Here is a 27,615-nt window from a genome sequence, read left to right as displayed (position 1 = left end):
TCTTCATGATATAGGAATTCGGGGTAATGTCTTTCAGGGTGATGGGTCGTTCGGGGTTTTGGAATTCGGGGCAATGGCGTTCGGGTTAATGGCATTCAGGGTAATAGGGTAGAACCGCTAAAATATATACGAATGTGAAAATGGAAACTTCGGCAAAGAAAGCTCTTAGTTAATTACTGTGGAAGGACTCATTTAACAGTAAGTTAAGAAGCTGGATCTGTCCGAGTGAAGACGTAATGCCAAGAAAAAAAAGAAGGTATTCGCTTTTGAGCCAAGTTTTACAATACGGTGTGAAGCACAGTGAGCTCTGGGATCCACTATTCAATAATAACCAAATATAGTAGATTACCATAGCTATATATTCCTCATCGGAAACTCTCAACAAAATTTCCGGAAGATTCTAACAATAGAATGTTTATTTATACCCAAATAAATCTCACAAAACACACCTAATGCTACAACAGCTCTATCACAAAATACGCAAAACAAAATAAATCCCTTCAACATCCGGCTGCATTCAGCTCCTCCCTGCTGCCAAGAGCCAACCATAGATTGCCAAAAATATCCGCAATCGATAGACGTCAACACTTTGGGCAAACACACGCCCACACACACCTCCCAATAGCTTTACACTTTGACACGGAGATGGCATCAAAGCCGGAAAAAGACCAACAGAACAAGTCCCACTCGGGTCTTAAGTGATTTCGGTAGGACATCCGTCACCCAGAGGGGAAAAGCCCCGGACCGAATGGTCATCTCACTTGAGACACGCTGTCTGTCCATCTCATCTTTTCTCTGGTCTTGGTTCCCGATCATAAGGGAACAGCAAGCTTGTAACAATCACAATGAACTACAGAACAGCGTAGCAAAAATAACATTGTTGCGATTCTCAAGGATCAAATTATGTGTCTCAAGTAGATTTGAGGTTTCTGAATGTAGTGCCGTTCTCAGAAATATTCCATTTTGAGATGCAGGTAGCCAAAATTGTATAAATCATCAGTTTCATTAATGCTTACACAGAATTTAAAGCATGATTTGGCAAACTTTTTAGTGATCCATCCGCCAAGCAGATATAAGATATAAGTTAAATCGCGCGATTAAAGAATAAATTGACTTTTTCAACTTCGTTTCTCTCACATGGCAAAATACAATAATTTCCATAAAAAAATAACTTTTGAGTATCGAAAGTATTGTGAACTTTGATGAAAAGTATTGCCATGATAGTTTTGAAATATTATTCTTTTGCCACGGTTTTCTGCTCGGGTACGGCTTCGTGTCAGTCCGGCAGTCAGTCAGTGATGATGGACCAGTCCAGCGGAAGAAATGGGACCAGACATCGATCCGGGGACCTTAATTTGTCCGGTCGTGACAGGAAAAGAAAACACTTTCCCATGCCATCACATCACGTCTTCGTCGTTGCTGTTGTTGTTTGTCTCCCTGGAGGAGATTGGACAGCTGAATGACACTTGCAGCTTTTTTGGGAGGGTGAAGAGCTGTTTGGAGAAGGACTGAATAGTCATTAGATTGACCTTTTGAATTGAATTTTAACAGCTGTTCGATCGATGCAGTTTAACAGACATCATTTTTCATGGTCACAAAATGATTTAAGTCATCTATCAAAATGAAGAATATCATACAAGGGTAATTCAAATAACAAAAAACCTTTGAATTTCTCATTTCCCATGTTTTCCTTACAATTTGCATGTTAAAGATAGAGTCATGTGAAGTTTTCAGCCATTTCGTTGATTACTTAATTTTTTTTGGTGTATATGAAAAATTATATAGCGGTGGTAATCTTTCGTTTATTAAATTAATATGATTGCAATCATAATCAAAAGAAAGTGTGAAACTCTGAATTCACAACTTCCTTCCAAAAAAGTGGCAATAATGAAAGAAAGGACCGCTCTCATATCGCACTCTATTCTTCAATTGAGAAAAAGCAACGAAGAAAGCTTTCTCCACTTGTTTGCGTCCTTGCATCCAGCTCTTCCAAACAGTGAAAGGATACTTATTCATACAGTGATCCGAAAATACAACTACACATTTGTCACATTGAATCACCCACACTTGATGGAAAGCATTATACCGGCAACACTTGCGCCGGATTATGAGCCACAAATAAAAACTGCTTGTCGTTTTTGCGCCAATCGGAGTCATTTTTCATCGTTTTCGTCCTCCACTCCACCCCACCAATTTGCCTTGGCACTATGTTTAGCATGTTTATGACTGCTTCCGGACGACACATGTTTCGTAACAAGTTTTCAAAAGCGCTTACAACTTGGCGGATGGATGGCGGAAGGATAAAATTACACTACCTTCAAGGATCCATTACCTGATGTACGGTGTTTGGTTCGTCACCGACCCATCTGAACTCGGAATTGGTGGACATTGTTGGCGGAGTCAGAAGTTATTTATCTTGTTTATTTGTCATTAGGGTAAAATGGTCCAAAATGCCACTTTAAGGATTTGTGTCGTTTTCTCGAAGTAAGATCCAGGGAATGGCAGAAAACTCGGAGCGGTGCAAAATATGCATGTGCTGCACCCGACTTTTGCGTGCGCACGGGTAGAAATCAGAATCCAAAAACAAGATTATGGCTCATGATATCATGATTCCAGCGTGTTTTCGTCTTATAAAAATACACCATGATTTGGACTCATGATATCATGAGTCAGATTGCCGTAACGCAACACACGCGTTAGGTTTTTGTACCTGATTGCTCGGAATCATGATTCAAATGCCAAAAATGCTGAGTCGCGCATCCGTTTATGATCGACAAAATAAAAAAAAAAAAAGTTAAAAATAGCATGCATTGAGATTCGAGCCAAGAACCTTCCGATCGTAAGCCGCATGCTCTACCACTTAACCGCCTCGTCATCTTGAATTAAGAGTGATCGATACGAATGAGATGAATCAAAGTGCGTCGCTTAGTGTTTTCACACTGGATGTTACGCTTATGAGGAATCATGATTATGACTCCAGGAACCATAATTTGTGATCCTGATATTATGACCTAACCAATTTATGAATTTCATGATTTGTAAATCATGGTGTGGGGATCAGATTTTTATCCGTGCGTCTCCTGTTTTTGTTGAGTAACACAAAAGAAGGTGCGAGTATTGCCGCAACTGTGTGAGAGACAGATGATAGCTCCAGCTCTACTCTTCAAAACTCATGGAGTAAAGCACAATGTGCTTCGTTCATTGAAAACATAATCGAGAACGAATGAGACTGACGGCGGTGTCGAATCATTTTTTGCTTGCTCTACACTTGAAAATCATTTTAGGGTTTATTCACAAATTTCATAACGCCGAAAATAGCCATTTTTCGACACCCACCCACCCCCTCGTAACGCATTTTGTATGAATATTTTTCGAATTTTGTATGAGCTGTAACATCTTAAGGACACCCACCCACAAATCTATAAAAACATCAAATAGGACGTTTTGACCAAAAATATGTACATAGGATAAATCACATAGGTCGTTCTGTTTCAACAATTGTTACATTGCACTATGGTCCAGGAATCAGTTTTACGCGGAAAGATGCATTTTGAGCCTAAGAATGAAACATTAGACAAAAACGGTCTTGTACAAAGTTGTTTGTATTAGTAAGGTCCTTTGTTTGGTGTTATTGAAAATTAGGGTGGACCACATTTTCATAGAAATTGTGTAACCAACTTTCTTATTTGTAGAAATTATACTATACATGCTTCAGCAATGTTGTAGACCATTCAATTTCAAGCAACTTTGCCAAAAAAAGTTTTTTTTATATCTCTTAAATTGACCGATTTAGAGCTATTTTACTACGGTGACATAGGGTGGTCCGAATAAAATTGGTTTTCTGGCTCTAGAGTTTTCAATTCAAATTTCTCATCAAAGTAGTCTATGAAACACTTTTAGAGCTTTGAAAAATGCGTAGTTTGGTGAGTGAAGAAACTCGCTATCTCTTTCCGTTTGGGAGTTATTATTGTTTTTCTCTCAAAAACATGCCTATTTCGATTGTGAATATTTCTGATTGGGGCAAATATAAAAAATATCTTTTGAAAGCATTCAAAAGACAAAAAAAAATTGTAAATTAAATAAAAAAAATTACAGATGTGTTATTTTTGTAACTCTAATAAAACACCTTGAAAATCAAATATTTTTTATCACAAAAACTTTAATAACTTTTAAACTAAAATAGATATCAGCAATATTTTTGCATGAAAATTTGCGTTTTGTTATGTTCTAAAAGTCGTTCATAGATGACTTTGACGAGAAATCTGAAATAAGAAAGAAAGGGCTTTAAAACTATTTTGAAGATTTTTTTTTAGTTCAAAAGTTATTAAAGTTTTTGTGCTTAAAATCATTTGTTTTTAAGGGCATTTTATTAGAGTTACAAAAATAACACATTTGTAATTTTTTGATATAATATACAACTTGATTTTGTCTTTTGAATGCCGTCAAAAGATATTTTTTATGTTTGCCCCAATCAAAAATATTCACAATCAAAGTAGGCATGTTTTTGAGAGGAAAACAACAATAACTCCCAAACGGAAAGAGATAACGAGTTTCTTCACTCACCAAACTACGCATTTTTCAAAGTTCTAAAAGTGTTTCATAGACTACTTTGATGAGAAATTTGAATTGAAAACTCTAGAGCCATAAAACCAATTTTGTTCGGACCACCCTATGTCACCGTAGTAAAATAGCTCTAAATCGGTCAATTTAAGAGATATAAAAAAACTTTTTTTGGCAAAGTTGCTCAAAATTGAATGGTCTACAACTTTGCTGAAGCATGTATAGTATAATTTCTACAAATAAGAAAGTTGGTTACACAATTTCTATGAAAATGTGGTCCACCCTAATTTTCAATAACACCAAACAAAGGACCTTACTAATACAAACAACTTTGTAGAAGACCGTTTTTGTCTAATGTTTCATTCTAAAGCTCAAAATGCATCTTTCCGCGTAAAACTGATTCCTGGACCACTGTGCATTGGACATTCACTTCGGTCATTTTTTTCAGTTATAGTAACATCGGACATTTTGATTTGAGCACACAGCAAGCATGTTTTATTTCATTTTGTATCCACGTGCGTTGAACTGCTTCAACATTCAAGTTGAACTGCTCATTTTGTTGCGGTGTGATAATCGCAGGCACCAGATGTGCTTTGTTTTGATTCATTTGAAGAAGGGACGAATGACCTTCGGGTTGAAGTCTCTCACAAACAACAACAATTTGATTCATTCAATGCCACGCCGTCACTTTCTCCCCTCCGTCTATGTGTCCTATGTAACAACAGAAGGAGGGAAAACGTTGAGCTGTATTTGGGACTTTTTGCTTTCTCGCTGTTTCTCTCTCAATCTTCCCCCCGTTTCAATGCTGGTTTCGCCCACACTTGTTCGTGTGTGAGTTACCCACTGCACGACGGGTGGTGACGACTGTGTTGCATTCGGCACCAGCAGTCGGCGCAAACAAGAAATAGCGGTGGGAAATGATGACGATGACGGCGCCGTCGATTGTGTTGTAGGAAACCAATGCCAAACAAATACATACAGCTTCTCCGCTCTTCGGTGAATGATTGCTCTGCAAATATGTGTGAGCAAGTTTAATTTTCAAGTTTTCAGAGATTTTTTCATTCGAAAAGCCGAAGCGGAAGCAAATGGTTAAAAAACTTCCACATTTGCGACCATCTTCCGGCTTTTCGCTAGAAAAAATCCCAGAAAACTCCCCATCTTACCAACAGCCAACTGTTTGCTGCCGCGCGGGAGATGATTGACAGTTCCGTTTCCATCGATCCCCGCACAGCCGAATGCCAACACATCGGCTACACACAGCATGAGTGCGACTTACACAGAATTTTCACTCAGCCAGAGAGTCCTGCATTGGTTGCCTCATTCTGTGTAGTTTTAACACATGCGCTGCGTTGAGCAGGCTTAGCGTGTGGGTGCAACACCATTCATATTGCACTAGCACGTCTCTTTCAAATTGAACGTGCTGTCTCCCGGCAGCGTGTGCTTCACCGAAAGAGTTTTGAGTCGCACCCTATCCCTGGTAAGATCCACATTTTAAGGTCATTCGAAGTGTTAACAATAATTTTACGATATTTACTAGCTACGATCATGAAAACATATCCCAAATTTGAGCTTATTTACGTAAATCGTGTCGAAAAGTTGTTTGAAAAATGGGGGTGGTTCAAAACGTCCAAATAGATTAGGTAGAGTGCCATTTAGGGTGAATTGCGCAGATAAATGCTTTAATAATTAAATGATTTTGATCGTTGAAAGAACAGTTTTAAATTATGTATCAAGATAAACCTATATTTTCAAGGAGTCCCTCTAACTACGGAACCTTTTTCTTAAGCGCGAATGTTAATGTTTAGAATCAAATCAATTATATGCAGCGGGTATATCAGTTCAGGATGGATGTAGTTATATGAAAAATATTGAATTTTGAATAAAATTATTATATTACTAAGATACTGTGTTGTGCCATTATTTTGTGTCATTTATACATATATTCATTCAAACAAAAGATTTCTGTTTATGTCAGGGTACACATAAACAGAAATCTTTTATTTGAATGAATATATGTATAAATGACACAAAATAATGGCACAACACAGTATCTTAGTAATATAACAATTTTATTCAAAATTCAATATTTTTCATGTAACTACATCCTATTTGCTCTTGTTTACAAATAATTTGAAAATAACACAATGTTTTACCAAAAAAATCAAGTAAACTGATTGAAAAGATCAAGAAAAGAAGATCGTGGGGAAGCAATCTTTTAAAATTGGATTGGTGAAAGTAAGTGGAAAACCTATTTAAAAAATGCCGAAGTTGTTAGGTATACCTACTTAAGTCAACAAATTAATTTCTTATTTAGCAACTAGTGGTCTCAGATGGAAAAACCTTGTCTATTTGAATAAACATTGATCAGCTACTACGAAAGAGGAGAGGAAACCGGCAGAAAATCATTTGATTCGGCTTTAGAATCGTGATATATAGTAATGAATTAGTTTTCCTAATAGATATTGCTGTTTGCGTTTGGTGTGCAAATCCAGTCTAACTGAGCTTCAAATGCGGTAACACAAAGTAACCAAAGGATACTTAGCAACCATGATCCATACCACCGCCAACCCAGCAAGGAAAATCAAACTTTGACTTCCGCCTTCCTTGTTAAAAATGTTACCACATTTGATGTTCCTGCTTTTGATATTTGCATTTTTTTTACACTGAATGTAATGAAATATATGGTTTTTGGTATAGCGCAATAACGGCACTATCGCAATAATAAATAGGACGAAATACCGCAATAAAAGAACGTAGGAAGAGATCAAATTTATGTTAAAATAATGTATGTTTGAATTCGTTAAATAAATAAATCCTTTCATTTCTTAGAGAACCACTAGAACAATGCACAAATTACTTGAGGTTTCTGAATTGATTTTCAGTTACGTATCGAAGGCCAATTCAGTTATTGTACCAAAACTAAGCGTGTGACGGCTCAGTCTTCTTTGTTGGTCTACTCTGATCCCATGGGTTTCCACTTAAGGTTATCCAGAAAATCTTCGAACAATGTAGATGGAATTCTTCCTCGATATCATCATAGACTCGTCTAAGGATACCATCAAAATCAAGGAGGTTGAACTGTAGAATTCTCAGATTTGATAGAACAACCAAGATGTACAGATGCTCGTTTACTCCAGTGGTTTATTTCAGAGGTCGCTTAGGACTTGAATTGCCATTCATTTGTGTGAGATGGGTCAGATGCGGTAAAAACCAGAAGAAAGATTGAGCTGTCAAATGCCTTGGTTTTAAACAAAAACTAATGTGTCCCACTCTACGGATTTCTCCGGAGGCCATTCCAGGTTTATTACAATCGCCACAAATGACCAAAGTGGTCATGCACTTATTATTGCATGAAATGGGTCACATGCTCAAAAAACCAAGAAGTTTGAGCTTCGATGCCTAGTTTTGGTACTTAAACTGAAATGAATTGAACTATATGGAATCACAGGTATTCAGAATCATGAAATTATCCAAAATATTATGCTAAAAACAATAATTTCGTTACATGATCTAATTGGCTCCGTAATATTTAAAAGTGCTTGAGCCTATGAAATTCAATGACATGTAATTGCATTTTATCATTGAAAGTATTTAAACATTATCACGATATTAGTGTCGGGGCGCCTAGTTGTCTCAAGGGAAATGGTCAGGGGTTGGTCTTTCAACAAGAAAGAAAACGGGGTATTTCACTACTGACTTCTTTATTTACTAACTTGACCTATTGCCAGATCGATCAAAACTGTAATTTTGGGATTGAAGATATGGATTATTAAAGAATTTACGATCCTGATGTCGAAGGATATTAATAATCTGTTTATCTTAGAAATATGCACCCGTTTTGATCATGCAAGTATCGAAAGATTGTTATTTTCCTAGAAATTGTTCAGTCAGAGTAAACCAAATCACTAAACGGTGGTCTTCAGTTCAGTCAGATTGGACCAAATGCACATAGTCCATCAATAAATCGTTTTGTTAGTGGTTTATATTATCACCTCACATTATATGGTTTGAAAGTAACTCAAAGATGTCTAGAAATATTGAGCCGAAATTTAAATGAGTTAAAAAATTACAAAGTGTTAGACTTTAAGCCCATTTTTCTCAAACTATTCAAAATGTCACATTGTCCACTCTGACTTAACGCCGACCATGTACAGAGGGTGGTAGATTGTCTAATGTACGTAACATAGAATTTGAATTTCGTCCAAGTTGCTATGATTGGTAGGTAAATGTTGAAGGAAATCGTGGCTGAACACGTGGTTGCCGGAGCGGTCAGTGTGGGCGCGAACAATTAGAATGCTTCTTTAAAGTTAGTGCTTTTGAAAACCGTCAAAAGCACTAACTTTAAAGAAGCATTTTAATTGTTCGCGCCCACACAGAAAAAGTGTAACTCTAAAATTTGTCGATCTTTTGGTTCAAAATTCCTTCTGTAGGCTTCAAACAACTAAACAAACTGTGAAGCAAGTCAAATCAATAAATTTATTTCGATAATCACGGTAAATTGAAAAATCTTCTAAGTATGAGTGTTTTACTTTGAATAGATGGATTTATATCTTCAAAAGACCGTAACTTCGAAATGACAAGCCATAGAAAAGGTTGGGTGAGCTCCGTTTTTATGGAGAATTGTTCTTATATTTACGGTCACGGAAGAGCCATGAAAGCAGTCAAGAATCTTATTAGTATACGTTAATAAGAGCTACCGGAACAATTTCTACACAGAAAAAAAAATCCGTTCTTGTATCCGTGAACAGCAGGCGTGAACTCGTCGACAAGCAAAAATACACCGTGATCTAGATCATGTATACGAGAACGTTCATGGTAGTTTATGGTGTATTATTGACAGTTCACGTTTTCCAGAATGCTTATTTAAGCGTGTACATGGATCAGCGAATCAGATTCTTTTGCTCCTGTACTTGAAAATTACTTAGTTTATGAAGATACCAGAAAAATTTGGGTCGTAATACTAGGAAGAAGCACAGTAAGAATTCTCAAAGGAATTTCTAGTAGTATCCCTGAAAGTTTTCTTGGACGACTCTTCAGTGGTTTTGACTATCGGAAGAATTTCTGGCGCATTGCAGTAAAGTTCCATGCAAGAATTTTTTAGGAAGAAACATAAAAAAAATAGTTCGGGCTACACGAACCATCACACAGCATCAGTAATCAAAGACATTTTAAAATCAGTATTTTTGTTCAAAATAAGAGTATTCTTTTCATTTTTACACAAGTAGCTAGTGGAGTACAGTGATTAATTTTCATGTACCTCCAGTAAATAATTCTACACCAATAAAACAAATAGTATTAATCTACCTAAGAGTGAGGTTTTCTTAGGAACCTGAAAGAGACAATTTAAAAATGCCTGATTTTCAAGCTCGATTTATTGAAAATAAACTACTAGCTGTAGGAATCTATTTTTTAAAGGTAGCTGTGAATAGCTTCAATGAATAAATCTACATTAAAATTTTATTTTAATATTCTCAATACTTTCTGAAATATTTCAGATTATGCTCTGGCCTAATGACATCCCCTAGGCCCAATGTCACCCCGACGACGGTACCAATGGAAAAAGTCGAAAATAATCCTCGGTGACATTTCAAACAAGAGTGCATATTACACCGTGGGCCCCGCGCGGCCGTTATACCCATAATTGTCCCATGTTACATTTTGTCATTTTTGAGTTTTTGTAATCAAATTTACATATTTTTGTATTTAAACCAATATTATTAGAAAACAATTTCATAGAATATACTTTGTTAGAAGACACTATGAAAAGCATACCAAGTCAATTTGTCCCACTGTTTAATTTCTACGCATAACTGTCTCGCTACTCAATTTCTACGTATATCTGTCCCACTATGTATTTCTCAGCATCAATCTCAAACAAAGTGCTAGATTTTTAGGTTTTATTAGTCTGTGTCAAATCTATTTCATATCTTATTGTTATTTAGGCTTCACATACCATTTTTTTTCATGCAACTAGGAGTTTAAAAATCTTCATAGACTGGCCTGTATATGTTCATACTCATGCCAGTGTAATTTTTGGCGCGGTGTGGGATCCACAAAGTGCTTTCCCCACTAAAAACACTCTCCTAGGTTTAGTACCATAACCCTCCGGAACCACCTTCCGGTATTACTTCGGAGGGGAGGCTAACGTGCTGAGCGCACCTCTTCAATTTGTTATTCTACATGCTGAGCCCTTCGGCTCCTGAGCCCTTCGGCTCCTGTTAGCTGTTTTTAACCCGTTCAACGTTGTGCCTCATGCTGAGCCCTTCGGCTCCTCACGTAATTTGTTAGTACCTATTTTCGCCCATTGGCGACCCGTCAATTTGTTAGTACCTACATGCAACATTCTGAGCCCTTCGGCTCCAGTTTGTACACTACTCTGCACTCATTCAGAGCGCGTACTCACACAGTTACGACGACCTTCTCCTTTTCTTTGTTCAGCTGGTAGGATGCCGAGGTCGGTCCAACCATTCCAGTTGAGCATAACTTCCGGTTCGTAGGCGCCTCGACTACCCATTACCAGCGTCCCGACGTACTCTACTCGACTAGTCCCCGACGGTGGACCTAGTCTACACCGACGAAGAATTCCCTGGCGGTGAAAATTCTCCCGAGACCGATTCTTCTTTTTCTACGTTTCGAGCCGACTGGAAGAGTGCCGAAGTCAGTCCAGCGATTCCGGTGGAGCCTAGCTTTCGGTTTACTGGTGCCCCGACGACCCTAAAACCGGTGCTATGACACGTCTACTCAACTAGTCCCCGGCGGTGGACCTAGCCTACACCGACGAAGAATTCCCCGGCGATGGAAGTTCTCCCGAGACCGATTCTCCTGCTGCTGCTGCTACTGCTGATCTTCACTTTTTTACGGGACGACCGGTAGGGTGCCGAAGTCAGTCCAGCGATTCCGATGAAGCCTATCGTCCGGTACACTGGTGCTCCTACGACCCAGGACCGGTGCAACGCCGCGTCTACTCAGCTAGTCCCCGGCGGTGGATCTAGCCTACTCCGTCAGAGAGTTCCCCGGCAAAGGAATATCTCCCGAAACCGAGCAGCCATTCTTCCTTTTTATGCGTTCACTCTAGCTAGCAGATCGTTGGTCGCTACGCCACTTCCTCTGAAGCTCGGACATTATTCTCGATACCGTGCTATCGACAGCGTTCCAGATGCCTTCTTCTCGGCACATCTCTTCGACAACGTTATCGACAGTGACTCCTCACTTCTTCGAACCTAGGACATTCGAAGACTACGTGCTCCGGTGTCTCCTCCACATTCTCGCACTCCGGGCAAAAAGGTGAAGAGGCATGTCCAAACCGATGCAGATACTTCCGGAAACAGCCGTGTCCGAACAGAAACTGCGTCAGATGGAAGTTCACTTCTCCATGCTTCCTATTAATCCACAGTGAAACATTTGGAATTAAACGGTAAGTCCACCTTCCCTTCTCCGCGTTGTTCCACTCTTGCTGCCACTTAGCCAACGAGTCCGTTCTGACGATCCTTCTCACATTTCTGGTGCCTTTTCGCTCATAACACTCCACGTCCTCGGCCAGGGTGATGCAGATGGGCATCATGCCAGCGATAACGCATACTGCCTCCGATGAAATCGTCCTATAGGCGCTCGCTACTCGTATGGCCATGAGTCGGAATGTGGTGTTCAATATCCTCCGATTACGCTTGGTTTTCACCGCTGCGGCCCAGACTGGGACTCCATACCTGAGAATAGAGACCGCTACACTCGCTAGGAGACGCCTTTTACTACTTCTCGGTCCTCCGACGTTCGGCATGATCCTCGCTATCGTGTTGACCGCCTTCGACGCCTTTTCGCAGGCGTAGTCCACGTGAGCATTGAAGTTTAGACGGTCATCTACCATCACCCCCAGATGCTTCAAGGCACGTTTTGATGAAATGTCTTGTCTACCGATGTTGATTTCAACCCTTTGAACAGCTTTGAGGTTGCTAACCAGCACTAGCTCCGTCTTATGATGAGCCAGCTGCAGTTTTGCTCCAGTCATCCACGCTTCAATGTGTCAATCGCTTCCGTCGTCAGCATTTTGACCTCTTCCAACGTCTCGCCAGTCACCGTTAGAACGACATCATCTGCGAATCCAACGATTTCCACTCCGTTAGGTAGCTCCAGCATTAATACTCCATCGTACATCGCGTTCCAAAGCGTTGGACCAAGGATTGAGCCTTGTGGCACTCCTGTCGTGATCCTGATCGACTTTTGACCCAACTCCGTTTTATATACCAGAACTCTGTTTTGGAAATAGCTTTTTAGCATACTGCACAAGTAGCCAGGAACTCGCATTCTATGCAGTGCTAAGGCTATAGCCTCCCAGCTGGCGCTGTTGAAAGTATTTTTGACGTCAATCGTCACTACGGCGCAGAACCGATTGCCTCTCCTCTTCTGTTTGGATACCTTTTCCGCATTCTGCACAACTGCCCGGATTGCATCCACCGTCGAGACCCCTTTCCGGAATCCGAATTGTCTCTTCGATAAGCCACTCTCGCTCTCTGTGCATTGTGTCAGCCTGTTAAGGATGATCCTTTCCAGGAGCTTACCAAGTGTGTCCAGCAAACATATAGGTCTATACGATGCTGGGCCCCCTGGTGGCTTCCCTGGTTTTGGCACCAACACCAGCTTCTGAACCTTCCAACTGTCTGGGAAACAGCCTTCATTCAAGAGTTTCTGCAGCGTCGTCCTGAACAAATCCGGGAACGCCAATATCACGGTTTTAGTGCTACATTGGGGATCCCATCCGGCCCAGGAGCTTTCTTCACCTTCAGACCCTTCGTCACTGCTAGTAGCTCTTCATTAGAGATTCGCACACCTCCGGGTTCTTCTTCCTCGTCTTCGTATGGCGTAGGCGGCCACACTGTTGGGTCATGATGCGGAAACAGACCTTCCACGATAATCCTCATCTTGTCTGGACATGTTTCGACTGGTGTCGCCGGACCCTTAAACTTCGCCATCACAATACGGTAGGCGTTGCCCCAAGGGTTTTCTTTGGCTTCTCGACATAGCTCCTTGTAACAGCTGGACTTGCTCCGCTTAATCTCTTGTTTGAAAGCAGCTCTAGCTTCACGGAAAGCGATTCTCCGTTCCTCTCTCTCTACTTCGGTTCTTGCTCTCTGGACGCGTCTTCTGGCTCGGAAGCATGCAGCACGGAGGATACTAAGCGTCTCATTCCACCAGTACGCTGGGCGCCTTCGGTTCCTAGGCTCCAACTTTCTCGGCATCGATGCATCACAAGCCGTTGCTACCACTTCTTTCAACTCTTCTGCGACAAGGTTCGCCCTGCTGTATGTTCGAAGCGCCTCAATAAACACCTCCTTGTCGAAGTCATTTGTCTTCCACTTCCGCTCGTATGTCCTCATTCTCATCGGCGCTGGGGAGATTCGCCGGCCGATGCAGTAGAGAATCGCCTGGTGATCACTGTGGGAATATTCTTCGCTCACCCGCCAATTCATGTCATCCAACATCAATGGGCTACAGAACGTAACATCGATGATGGACTCCCGACCGTCTTTACGGAATGTACTGACAGCCCCTTCGTTGCACAGCCTCACATCTAGCTTCGCCAGAGCTTCGAGTAAGCTGTACCCCCTGGCGTTGGTCAATCTGCTGCCCCACTCTACGGCCCAGGCATTGAAATCTCCTCCTATGACTACCGGCGTTCTTCCCACCAGCGTATCTGTGAGCAAATCCAACATACTATTGTACTCTTCGTCTGTCCATCTCGGAGGCGCATAACAGCTGCATACGAAGACTCCGTTGACTTTGGCAATAACAAAGCCGTCGTGTGAGCTATCGACTACTTCTTGAATGGAGAACCTGCCCATCACCTGTATTGCCACCATACCTGCTCTATCAACCACCCAATTACCGTTTTCGAGGGGAACCCGATATGGCTCCGCAATTATTGCTACATCGCACTTGGTTTCTGTCGTGAACTGCCACAACAGTTGCTGTGCAGTGTCGCAATGATTGAGATTCACTTGCGTGATCTCCATCCTTATTGGCCCGCCTTCGCTTTTTTATACGCCGGGCATTTGAAGCCTCCCGTCGGATGATCGTTTCCGTCCTCCGACATGCATAGCAGGCACCTAGTCCGCTTTGTACAGTCCCGAGCAACGTGACCATTTCCGCCGCAGTTCCAACATAGGTCGGACCTGTCCGGGCCCTTACAGTTTCTCGACTGATGGCCGAATCCCCTGCATTTGAAGCATCTCTCCATTTGCTTGGCGACTCTAGGTACCAATCTCAGCGAGCACACCGACCAACCAACTTTGATCGTGCCTAACGCCACCAGTTTGTTGGCAGCATCCACTGGCAACCGGATTGCCGCCGTCTGTGTGCCTCCATACGACTTCCTTATCCGCATAGACATCTGTCCTTCTAGGTTACACTGCTCGGCCAGTGCACACTTCAGGTCTTCTTCCGTCGTGATCTCATCCAGATCTCTGCACTCGACCACTGCCTCCTGCGAAAGAGCTCTTACGTTGGCCTCGTCGCCCAAGGATTTGGCGATGAGCTCCTTGTACGCTGTGCTCTTGACAGAGGGGTCTTTCTTCAGAACGAAGATCATGTCACCCTTCTGCGTGCGCCGCGTTTTGACAACGTTTTCGCCCAGTTCCTTTAGCTCCGGATCTTCCTTCACTCTTTTGAGGAGCGCAGCGTATGTTGTTTTGTCGTTCGCTTCCTCGACCAGAGCATCACCCTTGTACCTCAGCCTAGGAGGTTGACGGGTTTCTTTCTTCTTCTGTTCTGGCTTCTTTCCTTCCTTCACTTTCCGGTTTTTCTTCTTCTTCTGCTGACTTCCGACGATACGCCATTCACCTTCACTTCCAGCATCTCTCTGGTTGTTGACGCCTTTCTTCTCGTTTTTGTGCTTCTTTGCATCCTCTTGTTCTCCAGGTGATTCCCTGATCCTTTTCTCCGAGCGGGTATTTTGGTGACTTCTCGGCGTCTCCTGAACATCCGTCGTAGGTCGTTCCGCTGCTTCCGTAAAAGCTTTCTCAGCCGTTTCCGCTCGCATTCTGAGCGCATTCTGCTCACGCTCGGCTGCTGATACGGCGGACCTAATGCTCGTCACCATGTGCTTAATTTTCAAGTGCACATTATTTCTCTCCTTCACGAACTCGTAGAGCTCGTTAATCTTCCTCCTAATGTCTGCCAAACTCGACTTCTCCAGTTGCGACTCATTGTGGGTAGTGCTGCTACTCGAATTGGGTGTGAACACGCGGTTTAGCAACGTCCTCTCCTGCTGTGTTGCTTGTGGCTCACTATGTACTTGGCTAGTACTCGGTACGGTGTCCAGTGGTGTAACTGGTGATCTCGCTACCCTACCACTTCTTGCGAACGCGTTCGCGTCTTCTCCAACTGCCTTGGTGTCATCAATACTCTCTATTTTAGTGGGTCCCCCCTCCGAGCCGCTATCTTCATCCGTCGTACATAGTCGCCTTCGCGATCCCATGGTTATCTCGTACCTATGAGCGTTGTAGGCAGTGAGGCCATGCGTGGGTTGACACGGACCCTCATGGGGGCCGGGTACAGTGCCAGATCGGCGTAGATCGGGGATGCTACATCCGAACCTATGTACTCACCACGCTCGATGGACAGACGTCGAACGTACTTGAAGGCCTGCCACGGTTTTAACGGGACGGGGGCAACCGCACTATTGGCCTACCCGCCGTTTCAGGGAAGTGTCACCCATCCTTACTAAGGGAGTAGAATAGTGCGGCTGTCAGCTCTGTAGCGTAGATATGTCGTGTTCCTTGTTCCAGTTCCTCAGTCCATGCCGCCAGTATGCCGTAATTAAGATCTTACTGGCATCGATCCTAATGTGCCGGTTGGCACTCCAGATGATGGGCTAAGGCACTTTGAAAGCGGTACCAGGTCGCTTGTTCAGGGCTACTTGCAGATCTGTGGTTTTTTGTAGAGATTCACCAGAGCCCACTGATGAACTCCCGCCACATCCTAGGTAGACCATGCTTGAGCCCCTGGTCAGATGGACCAGACGCTCGGCCACTTCCCAAGGGAAGTACTAAAGGTGGTATTCCATACGGCTGTATGTACTAGTTTCGCTTGGAAAAGGTAAGAATCCCAAGCTCCCACCTGGCATCCTCTCACTCTAGCTGATGTCAGAAGGACAACAGTGCCCAGGTTGCACTACCAGCTAGTTGTCCTAGTTGTCGACTCACCATTTTGCAACCCGGCTTCACATACCATATGGAACATTATCTGTTTCACACCATACAGAAGCAACCAAAAGTTCAGATAAAAGGGTATGTTTTGCTGAAGCAGCTCACTTTTCAAATAAATAATCGAACTTCAGTTCACATAAAGTTCATTTTAGTTGCTCAAATAGAATGATAAATTTACTTTGAGGTAGAGCAAAAGTTCGACTCGAACTTGTTCTGAACTTTCTAGTAGTTAATAAGTACAAGAGTTACTTTTTCGAGAATCAAGTTCTATTAGTAATCGAGTGCCTCGTTGAAGCCCAAGCAGAAAGTTCGTTTTTTCGCGTTGTAGTAGGTTGGTTTTCGATTCATTTTCCTCGCGTCGGCGTCGAAGTTTTTTTTCGGTTTATTCTGCACAGTGCCTCGTTAAAGCCCAAGCAAAAAGTTCGTTGATTTTATGACAAAAAAATTGTTTTTCGTTTTATTTTGCACGCATGCTAAGTGATTCTCGATGGCCCAAGTAGTCGAGTTCGGGTTCTCGCATCGCCGGAGTGGTTTTTGTGCAATGAGTATGCTGATTAAAGTGGATTACTGTTACTTAGTCACGGATGGACGATCAATTTGGTGAGCTCGTTTCATGTTTTTATTTTGAGTGTACGCTATATTATAAAACGTATTTTTATCATGAAAACAGTAGCAATGGTGATGACTCTATAGTAGGTGGCCAATTCGGAACCTTCTGGAGCCATGTTAACATGGGTATCAAACTTCAAGATTTTTGAAAGCGATGTTTTATTTTTGAATAATCATGGTAGGTTCGGGATTCCCCGGGGAATGTGATTAATTTCTGTTGTGTCCGGATTCATATCAATATATGTATCAAACCACAAGATTTTCAAAGGTGTGCGTTCGGAAGCATTTCCAGAATCATCGGCTGCTAGTATAGGCTATAGAGTGATGTTGATCTTCACGCACCAAATAGAATGTGACATAGAAGAAGGTTTAACCATTGCAAGAAAATATTAAAAAATATATGCTTTCTTCACAAAGGTTAAAAATTTCAATATTTTATGATTTCTTAGATCAAGTTAATATATTACATATACAATCAATTAAAGTTTAATTCGAGATTACTTTCGTTTCCTTGGCTTCGAAAAAATCTGAATTATCCAAATCTTTCGTGTAAGATGCAAAAAAACGTAAAGGACTACATACGTACAATGTCCAAAAGGCGTCTAATTGCGGTGAACGGCAGAATACGGTAGGTAAAATACGTGCACGGAAGCTCTACACCCAGATGTTGACGAAACGAAACATTGCCTTATTATGGATGATGAGATGTATGTTAGAGCAGACTTCCGCAAGCTTTCGGAGCTCCAGTTTTTCACTGCTCATCATAAATTCGATGTCCTTGAGGACGTTAGAAAGCAGAAGATGTCAAAGTTTGCCGGAAAATATATGATTTGGCAAGCAAAGAAGCAGCAAGCAGCTCGTGTGGAAAGCGAAGCACCCTTTTCGTGACTACTGGAATGATCTATGGGCAGGTTTACCTTAAGGAATCATCTCCAGAAGCATCTACTTCCTCTTCTGAGTTCACACGATTTTCCTACGATTTGCTGACCGGATTTGGCCTCGTGACATGACTCGAAAGAGGTTTTGGAGTGGTACAAGCCGAAGCATCTCAACCCGCCGAACGCACTGGAACTGTGGCCAATTGAAAAGTATTGGGCCATCATGAAGCAGGTATTTTGGAAGCATCCTAAGGAAGTGAAATCGGAGGAAGATATTAAGAAAAAATGGACTGCCACGCAAAAAAAAAAGTTGGTCCAAGTATTGTACAAGGCCTTATGAGTAATGTGAAGAGAGAAGTTCGTTCAAGCATTTGAATATGGAGTTGAAATTCAATAAAACAAATATGAAAACATGTTTATTTACACCCTGAAAGTTTGAATATGATTGGTTGAACGTGCGAATCTTGCCAAATATTCGTGTGTGTCGCAATTTGCTTCCGTACACCCTATAAAAAACTCAACATCGTTCGAAGGAAAATTTTAGAGAATTTCCAGGAGAAATTTGAAATTGAACTAGGTAGTGCAAAAGTTTTTGAGCTGATTCCTTTAAGCATCCCTGAATAAGTTTCTGCCAGAAACTCCATTCTGCATTTTGAATGAACTCATTACATTTCACAAAATCTTTGCAAACATTATTTTTTCCACAACTCGTACACTTTATGACACAAACACAGGCAAAAAAGCATCACATTACAGGACAACCGTTTCCACCCAAAGCGACTAAGTCTTTCGCACGAACTTGATGAAGAATAATTAACCGTAATCTTATTAACCACATCAGCACACCATCCCCCACCCAACAAAATACATCATCCTTTTCCCGGAAAAGATCCCACACCCGTACGAATTCCATCCGACCTACCTCAAATATCAGTCGGAAATCCTCCTGCTCCACCCGAAGCAGCTCGCAGGTCGTCTTCGTCACCACCGTACTGTCTCGGGGCAGGTCGTGCAGGATGCTTTCGCCGAAGGTTGCCCCAACGCCCAAATTACATAGCGTCACCGAGAGCTGCAAGAAGAAGAAAAGGAAAAATGGGTTATTCCGAGAATCGAAACACATTTCCGCACATCCCGAACAGTTTTGTCCAAACTTCGGGTTGGTGCCTTTGCAGAGAATGACGACTGCTGATGGATCCGTACCCAAATCCCCGGAAATTTCCCTGTGTGGTCTGGTGGTTTTTCACGCAGATCCACTACCACGGTGTGCCTGAAATCGTTATTAACAAAAAAAAATGGACGGTAATTCTGTATCCTGCATTTGAAAGATATAGTATGCTAGCATTCTATCCATGAATTTGAAAATATTTCATTGAAGGAAATAAAAGTTTCAGTGATTTGAAGATATAGGATCATTTTCAAGGACAATATTTGGCTTTACAAGACGCTGTTGATCCCAATTCATTTCGATCACGCTCACGAATACCACTATCAGGAAGAGCTAACACCAATCTTGAGGGATTCCACGGAGGCATGCAAGTCGATTCTGATTTCTTTATTTCTTTATTGTTGTTATTTCCATCTGACATCGGGGTCTTAATGAAGAAATCTTAAAATAATTAGTTAAATAAACGAGATCTGTACAATCGCTGTCTGAATGACTCTACAGAAGAGTTAAAATCGAACAGCTCGTAACCTTCTACAAAACATCTACTAATAGAATTCACCGGATCATTTGCTCCGTAATTAGTATTCCTGGATTCAACCTGAATAACTTGTCTGGACCGTAAAACACGCTCAGGGGCATAGAGTCGAATACGCTCCAACAAAGCTGCACAATCTACTTCGCTACGAATTATTTTCGCTCCATATACAGCTCTATCGATTCTGCGACGTACACGTAACGGTTCAATTCCCAGCAAGGCACAACGATCCTCATAAGGTGGTAGCATTTCAGGATGTCGCCATGGTAGATTTAACAAAGCACGCCTCACGAATTTTCTTTGAACAGCTTCTATTCTTGCAATCCACACGGCTTCATATGGCGACCACACAGTAGATGCAAATTCCAAGATAGATCTAACAAGAGAGCAATATAAAGCGCGCAAGCAAAGAGGATCGTCAAAATCTTTGGCCATTTTGAAGACAAAACCCAACTGTCGGTTTGCTTTATCCACGATGGCGCAATAATGCAATTTAAACGTCAATTGGCAGTCTAACAACACCCCAAGATCCTTGATTTTATCAACGCGTTCCAGTTTCTGTCCATTTATACTGTAATCGTACAGAATTGGAGATTTGCTTCGACGGAACGAGATGACGCAACATTTAGGAACGCTTATAGTTTAGGCAACACCAACGTGCGAAGGTATCCAAAAGGTCTTGAAGTTCTCTGCAGTCAGCTTCAGTTCTCACTACTAAAAATAGCTTCAGGTCGTCTGCGTAAATCAACAATCCACCATTAGCGAGCAAAATAGTCACATCGTTGAAAAATAACGAAAATAATAGGGGTCCTAAATTACTCCCCTGTGGTACACCGCATGCTGGATGAAAGGGATTTGATACAACTGGTCCAATTTTCACGCAAAGATTTCTATAGCTGAGATACGATTTGAGCCATTGACACATTCTTGCTGATACACCAAGCCGAAGTAGTTTTGCCAGAAGGATATCGTGGTTAACGGTGTCAAAAGCAGCCTTGATGTCTGTGTATACAGCGTCAACTTGCACACCGTTGTCCATAGCACAAATGCATGTCGACGTGAAATCTCATAGATTACTTTCAACTGAACGCTTTGGGTAGAAGCCGTGCTGTTTTTCACTGAGGTAGGAACAACATGAACTAAACATGACATTGTTCACGATGATTTCTAAGCATTTAGAACCAGCTGAAAGGGAAGTTATCCCGCGGTAGTTAACTATATCCGTTTTATCACCCTTTTTGAACACTGGCAACATGTGCGACTTTTTCCAAGCGGTTGGGAACTGCTGAAGATGCATCGATTTGTTAAAGATGGCAATTAGCGGTGCGATTAACAATGTACTACATTTTTTGAATATACATGATGGGATACCATCTGGTCCAGGACGATAAGACATCTTGAGTTTCTTAAATGCAACATCAACCATACCTTCATTGATATGAAACACGTCAAGATCAACCATATCTCGTGGTACGGCTCGAACTGCTTCATTGATTTCCGCTGTCGTTGCAACTCGATTGGCAAAAACACTGGAAAATTGTTGGGCAAACAGCGTACACTTTTCTTCAGCAGTGCTGGCTTCGATATCACCTAAATGCATAGTTACAGGTAGTCCGTTTTCTTTTCGTTTCGTGTTGACAAAATTCCAAAAGTTTTTCGGTTTCTGTCGTAGATCTTCTTGCTGTCTTTTAACATAAAGTTTATACAGGAAACGGTTATACCCACGGTAAATGCGACTAGCTTCGAGAAATAGACGCTTTGTGTTCATACATCTACGGCGACAGTACTGTTGTAGCAGTTTAATGCGACGGCGTTTCAGAAAGCTTAGGTATGTATTTGACCAAACCGGCTTCCTTGGTGGTCTCTTCAGCGGAACAGTTTGCATGATGCAATTATGAAGGATAGCATTGAGCGAAGCAACAGCACCATCCACATCATTACTTTGATACACTCCGGACCAATCCGCCTGCAAAAGCATTTGATCCAATACATTAAAATCACCTCGACGAAAATCGCGTTCAGATAGATCGATATCTTCATAAAATGATACTGGTGGCAGCGCAGCTACAGCGAACTCGAGGGCAGGGTGATAGCGATCAAGTGGAACAACCTTTTCGATTGCCAACGAGGCAAATCCATTGGTCATAATCGAGTCAGTGCTGAATACTAGATCCAAAATACGCTCATTGCAGTTGCGATTCAAATTCCGTTGTCGTAATCCATTAAAAGCCATACTGTCAAGAAGGATTTGGCTCGACGAAGATATGTGTGATTGAAGTGGATCGACAAAAGCATAGCGGTTGTTAGTTTTCCAGAATAGGCGAGGTTGATTGAAATCGCCGAACAGGATCATAGAACTGGAACCATTTTGTAATGTGCAAATATTGGACACAGAATCAAGATGATACTGTACAAACGTCCTGTCTTGGCTTTTATCAGGAGGAATGTACAAAACGCCAATAAAGATATCAGTTGCTCGAATGGAAACTTTAACCCACAATTGTTCAACCCTAACTTCTGTAGCAATTTCAACCTGCGATGATCCAAACTTTTTGTGTACGCCGATAAGAACGCCGCCACCACGACGACGGGAGCTACTCGTAGAAGAGCGATCAACACGGAATACCATGTAGTTGTTGTTAAACAATTGACGAGATTGAATACGATCGTCCAACCATGTCTCGGTGAAAACGTAAGCGTCATAATACAGATCAGATGTAGAAAGGAAAACGTCATCAATTTTTGTCCTTAGGCCCCGAACATTCTGATAATAAATTCGTAGTTTAGCTGACAAGTCCCTTGAAGCTGAAGCCGGCGCCAATCGTCTGTCCAAAGCGGGTTCACGTGAACTGCAACTCGAAGATATATCAGGCGAAAGAAACTTGCAGGAAGACCAATACTTGCCCGTTGTCACCGGTTGGAAGACCCCTTCGTCATCCCCGACCACAGGGCCAGGACGTCTATGATGGCATGGAACGGCTGCATTCACGACTGGGTCGAGGGACTCCGGGGCTTCCAAAGTACTGTACACTGTGCGTCCTGGTGATGACGTATGGCTGCTAGATTGCGATTCGCTCGAGAGAAGTGAAGCAAAATATTGCTGTTCGCTGGAACATGAGGTATAATTAGGCAGGGCCACTGTTCTATTGCACGTATACTTGCCTGAGGGATGTTGTCGGGAGATCCCATCACAAACCAAGACCACAGGACCAGGACGACTATGATGACAGGAACAATCAGCTACAGGCACGACTGGGTTTGGCGGATAAGGATCTCCCTCAGTACTGCAGGCAATGCGTCCTGGGGTAGATGGTGTAACGGCGGCAGAGGATGCATAAAAAGTTGTCATTGTTGACTTTGCTGATCCAACGGAACAGCCGAAGTGGTTTCGACATCTTTCGCAGGCGGATTGGGATTCATGTTGATCTTTACTATCGGTGGAACGTTTTTTGGACGATTTTCGAATTCCCTGAAGTAAATATTCTCAGGCCACGAATCGGCACAAAGTGCGATTTCACTTAGGGATTTAGCAACTCCCACTTTAAAAGAGACGAAACGCATAGTGGATACGTCCCTGACTTTAGACACCAGCTTCACCACCTTTGGAATTGGTTGTTCAATGCTGATGTTGAGACATTTCCGAACAAACTCCACAATTTCGTCATCAGTGGTACTCGGGTCAAATGCCGAAAGGTAGATCCAAAATAAGTCGTCTTTTAATTGAACAGTTTTAACTGATTCGCATAACGTTTTGCTGGTGCCACGATTATTAACAGGTCTAGTGACTACCTGGGGCGTACTATTCTCAGAGATACGTCGGCGTTTCGATGAAAACGGTGTTTTAAGGACGTCATTGTACTGGAATTTCAAAGAACCAGCTGGAGTCTTAGGCTGAGAATCGACTTTGGCCGTAAGAGATTTCACAGCTTGATTAAGTTTTTCCAGATCATCTTTCAATGAATTGATTGCATCGGTATTGGGAGATGCATGGTCAACACCACAACGCGAAGCCAGATTACGAAAGTGTCCGTTAGAGAATAAGCTAGCGCAGTCGTCACACATCCAAAAAATATTCTGATCATATTGCTTCAACGTTTCAAGCGCTGGTTGATCCACCTTTGCGCAGAAGGTATGGAAAGAAGCTCCGCAATAACCACGACAAATGATGTAATCGTTATCCGAAGTAACTTTTTGGCAACGAGGACAAGCCATAATTGCAATGAGCAGGAAACGCCGAGATGTAGGCACGATTATGTCACAGACCGTATGGATGTGTTGAAAGCAAACTTGCAAGAAAGCAATGGAATCAGCTATTTGCTGTCAGTTACAACTTCTGGTGACGATGCGGGGACGGTGTAAACGGTAACAACAATAATGCTTCAATCACTATCACAGCGCAAAATCACTACAAATAACACACTATAGTTCATATCAACAACATAAAAACTTGAGCACAATATTCATTAAAACATAGAACTATTGGTCACAATAATAAAAACCGATTTCATAGGTAAAATATCAAAAAACAGAAGAGCTGTCGTTAAGCTTCGATATAACCATCAACAGTGATGCCATTAACTGATCGACCATTTCAAAAATATCTGAAACTTTGCACAGTTTTTCAGTTCCATCTAAATCGTCATTTTCCGATATCAAATCTTCAAGTTGAGTCACGACTAACTTTTCAAAAGGGTGTATGTGACAATGGTTCAAAAATATTCAAAAAGCTGCACAGCAAAAACGGTTCGTTCGATTGTTAGACAACTAAAGAAACAAAGTTAGACAACTAAATAAAAATTCCAAAAAAAAAATACACACAGTAAAAAAAAATTTTTTTGTATTAAAAAACATCATTTTTGTCACAAAAACTCAAATATCAAATAACCTATCGGTATACCAACGTAATTTTTTGAGGGAAAACGGTCCATTATATTAGCTATCTACCATAAAAATTTGGTGATGGTAAGCCAATAAACAAAAAAGTTATGACATTTCAAATATATCACAAATTTGACACTTAGTGATTTTTTATTTCATTGTTAATTTTTTTTAGGACCGCAGTTTGTTGCTGAATTTTTTGTTAAGGGTACCACATGAGGTTAACAAGTTGTTTTCATGATATTTTATTTAATTATTCATAACTATTATAGCATCTATTAGAAAGTTAGACGCGATCCAGTGTTGTGATCTAAAGTCTTGATAGTGTCATATTTTTTATTGTACGTAACTGAAGAAAAATTCTCTCAATAGTGTTGAAACCTTTTGATAAAAGAAACCTATAAGAAATCTAATATTGAAGACAAAAGCCACAAAAAAAGTTTTCTATACAGGTATATGACTAGTTTACCTGCAAAAAGTTTACCTCGTAGAGAACAAGGCGGGTCTATTCCCAGGTGATCTAGTATACGTAAAGCAGGTCGGTTTTCTCGGCGCTGGTTTTCTCCACAAAGTTAAAATCTGATTACACCTGGGTATAGACCCGCCTTGATAGAGAATAGACTTTGTTAATCATATTTGGGAGAAAGCGAGTAACTTCAACAACATCAAAAACATGATAGGTACATACCATGAACATACTCACGAAAAAGCTAAAAATATACTACCACTATGGTTATAAAAGATTTAATTGTAAAATTTTTCTTCAGTCAAGCAAACGACACCAAACTAGTCAGTAAAAACTTAAAAGTGATTTTGTTTATTAAAATCTAACGAGCAACATGAGTAGTCGCTTTCTCAACTGTTGCAGGCCGTTTGCAGAAAAAAAGTGTTCGAAAGAGCTACGAAATCTCACCGAAAGCACCATAGATAAACTGAAAGCGGCTGGTTATGCTAGAATGTCTACATTGAATACAAATTTACGCATTTGTACGTCCTGCCGTTTAAACGTTGACAAACGGGCAATCTGTACATCATCGGTGGATCAGGTTGCAGGAAGTTCGAAAACAACAACAACTGAGGAATTACTAGATGCACCGACAACAACTGAGGAGTTACCAGAAGTACCAAGTGCAGATAGTCTTGCCACGGTACCATCAGCGACATCTGTTTCAACAAATCAATCAGAAGATGAGTGCATCCAGAAGGTCAACATCGAACGCTTCAACGAAGGGATAGCTGGAATAAAAGTGACTCCGATTAAATGGACGAAGATGGGTTACGTCAATTATCCCGAGAAAAAATACCGTGAAATCAACGAAGCTGTACGAAGGAACCTCTTCAAATTAGGACCTGAGGATGTGGAAAATACAGACTACGATGAGGTAATTATGAATATGAAGGAAAGGTTCTCGAATCTAGCCACGACAAGGAAAGAAAAATTATTGATTTTGTCGATGCTGCCAAGCTCGTGATTTCAAGACGCCATTGATGAGTTCAAAACCAATAGAAATACAGCAAAAGAGGCAAAACAATTCAAAAATAACTGTCTTGCAACCAAAAATGCTAGGTCGAGTACTTCATTAACAGATGAGACAAAAGAAAAAATATTTTGAAGACGATGAAGTAAGTAGAGCTATGCCTGGCCAAAAAGATTATGTATCTGTAAAAAAAGATGGAAAGCGTCAAGCAATCCAAAAACGATTAATGATGACTACTTTGAATGAAGCGTATACACGCTTCAAGGAAATTAACGAAAATATTAAGGTAGGTTTTTCCTCATTTGCAAGCCTTCGTCTAAGGCAATGCAAGCTTCTATCCAATTCAGGAACACATAATGTTTGTGTGTGCACAACACACGAAAATATTAACCTAATCTTACATAGTTTGAAAAGAATCAATTTATCAAAGGATATTAAAATGTTAACTGGTAGTCTTTTGTGTGAAAATACAACATCAAATTGCTATCTACGATCTTGTTCGGATTGTCCAGATTCTTCATCATTGGAAAATACTTTATTCGCTGAGTTTGAAGAAAATTATATTGATCAGTTATCATTTGAGCAATGGGTGACCACGGATAGGTGTGACAGAGCAATCCCGCTTTTTAAAAAATACGAAAAATACATTACAAGATGGTGAATTTTTAGTCATTTGTGATTTTTCTGAAAACTATAGCTTTGTATTGCAAGATGAAGTGCAGTCCCATCACTGGAACGTACAACAAGCTACAATTCATCCATTCGTTATTTATTTCAATGGAAGTACGCAAATTGAACATTTTAGTTTTATTGTAATTTCCGAAGATTTAAGACACGACTCAGTATCTGTAAATTTGTTCATTGCCAAAATGATTAATTTTTTACGCGTTGATAAGGATAAAGAAATCAGAAAGATATATTTCATGTCTGATGGAGCAGCATCGCAGTACAAAAACCGTAAGAATTTTTCGAGCCTATGTCAATTTAAATCAAAGTACGGAATTGATGCAGAATGGCATTTCTTTGCTACGTCACATGGCAAAGGTCCTTGTGATGCTATTGGAGGAACCATAAAGCGCATGGCCACAAGAGCAAGTTTAGCCAAAGAACGTGAGCATCCAATTAAAACTGTAAAAGAACTATTTGATTGGGCGAATCGCAGAAAAGAAGAAGATTTAACAAAATTATCATTTTGTTTTACTACTACTGAAGAGTACGAATTAACGGCATCAGAGCTCAGCGAGCAATATAATAACGCGAAAACGATCCAAGGAACCCAAAAATTTCACTGTTTCATTCCATTTTCAGAAAATAA

General features: G+C 41.1%; 1 protein-coding gene across 11 annotated transcripts in view; it reads right to left on the bottom strand.

Annotated features, from left to right (window-relative positions):
* LOC5573236 (rap guanine nucleotide exchange factor 4) overlaps positions 1–27,615 on the bottom strand; it is a 1,027,655-nt gene that overhangs the window by 371,475 nt on the left and 628,565 nt on the right. For all 11 annotated transcript variants that reach the window (XR_002499466.1, XM_021840357.1, XM_021840363.1 and 8 more), the window contains one exon: positions 19,167–19,313. Coding sequence is in view for 7 of the 11 variants with exons in the window: in XM_021840357.1 (XP_021696049.1) it covers positions 19,167–19,313 (147 nt within the window). In the remaining 4 variants the exon portion in view is untranslated. The remainder of the gene's footprint in view (positions 1–19,166; positions 19,314–27,615) is intronic.

This window comes from Aedes aegypti, chromosome 2, assembly GCF_002204515.2.
Source record: "Aedes aegypti strain LVP_AGWG chromosome 2, AaegL5.0 Primary Assembly, whole genome shotgun sequence".
In the NCBI taxonomy this organism is placed as follows: domain Eukaryota; kingdom Metazoa; phylum Arthropoda; class Insecta; order Diptera; family Culicidae; genus Aedes; species Aedes aegypti.
The sequence above is the reverse complement of the archived record's forward strand: the minus strand, read 5'-3'. Positions and strand labels throughout refer to the sequence as shown.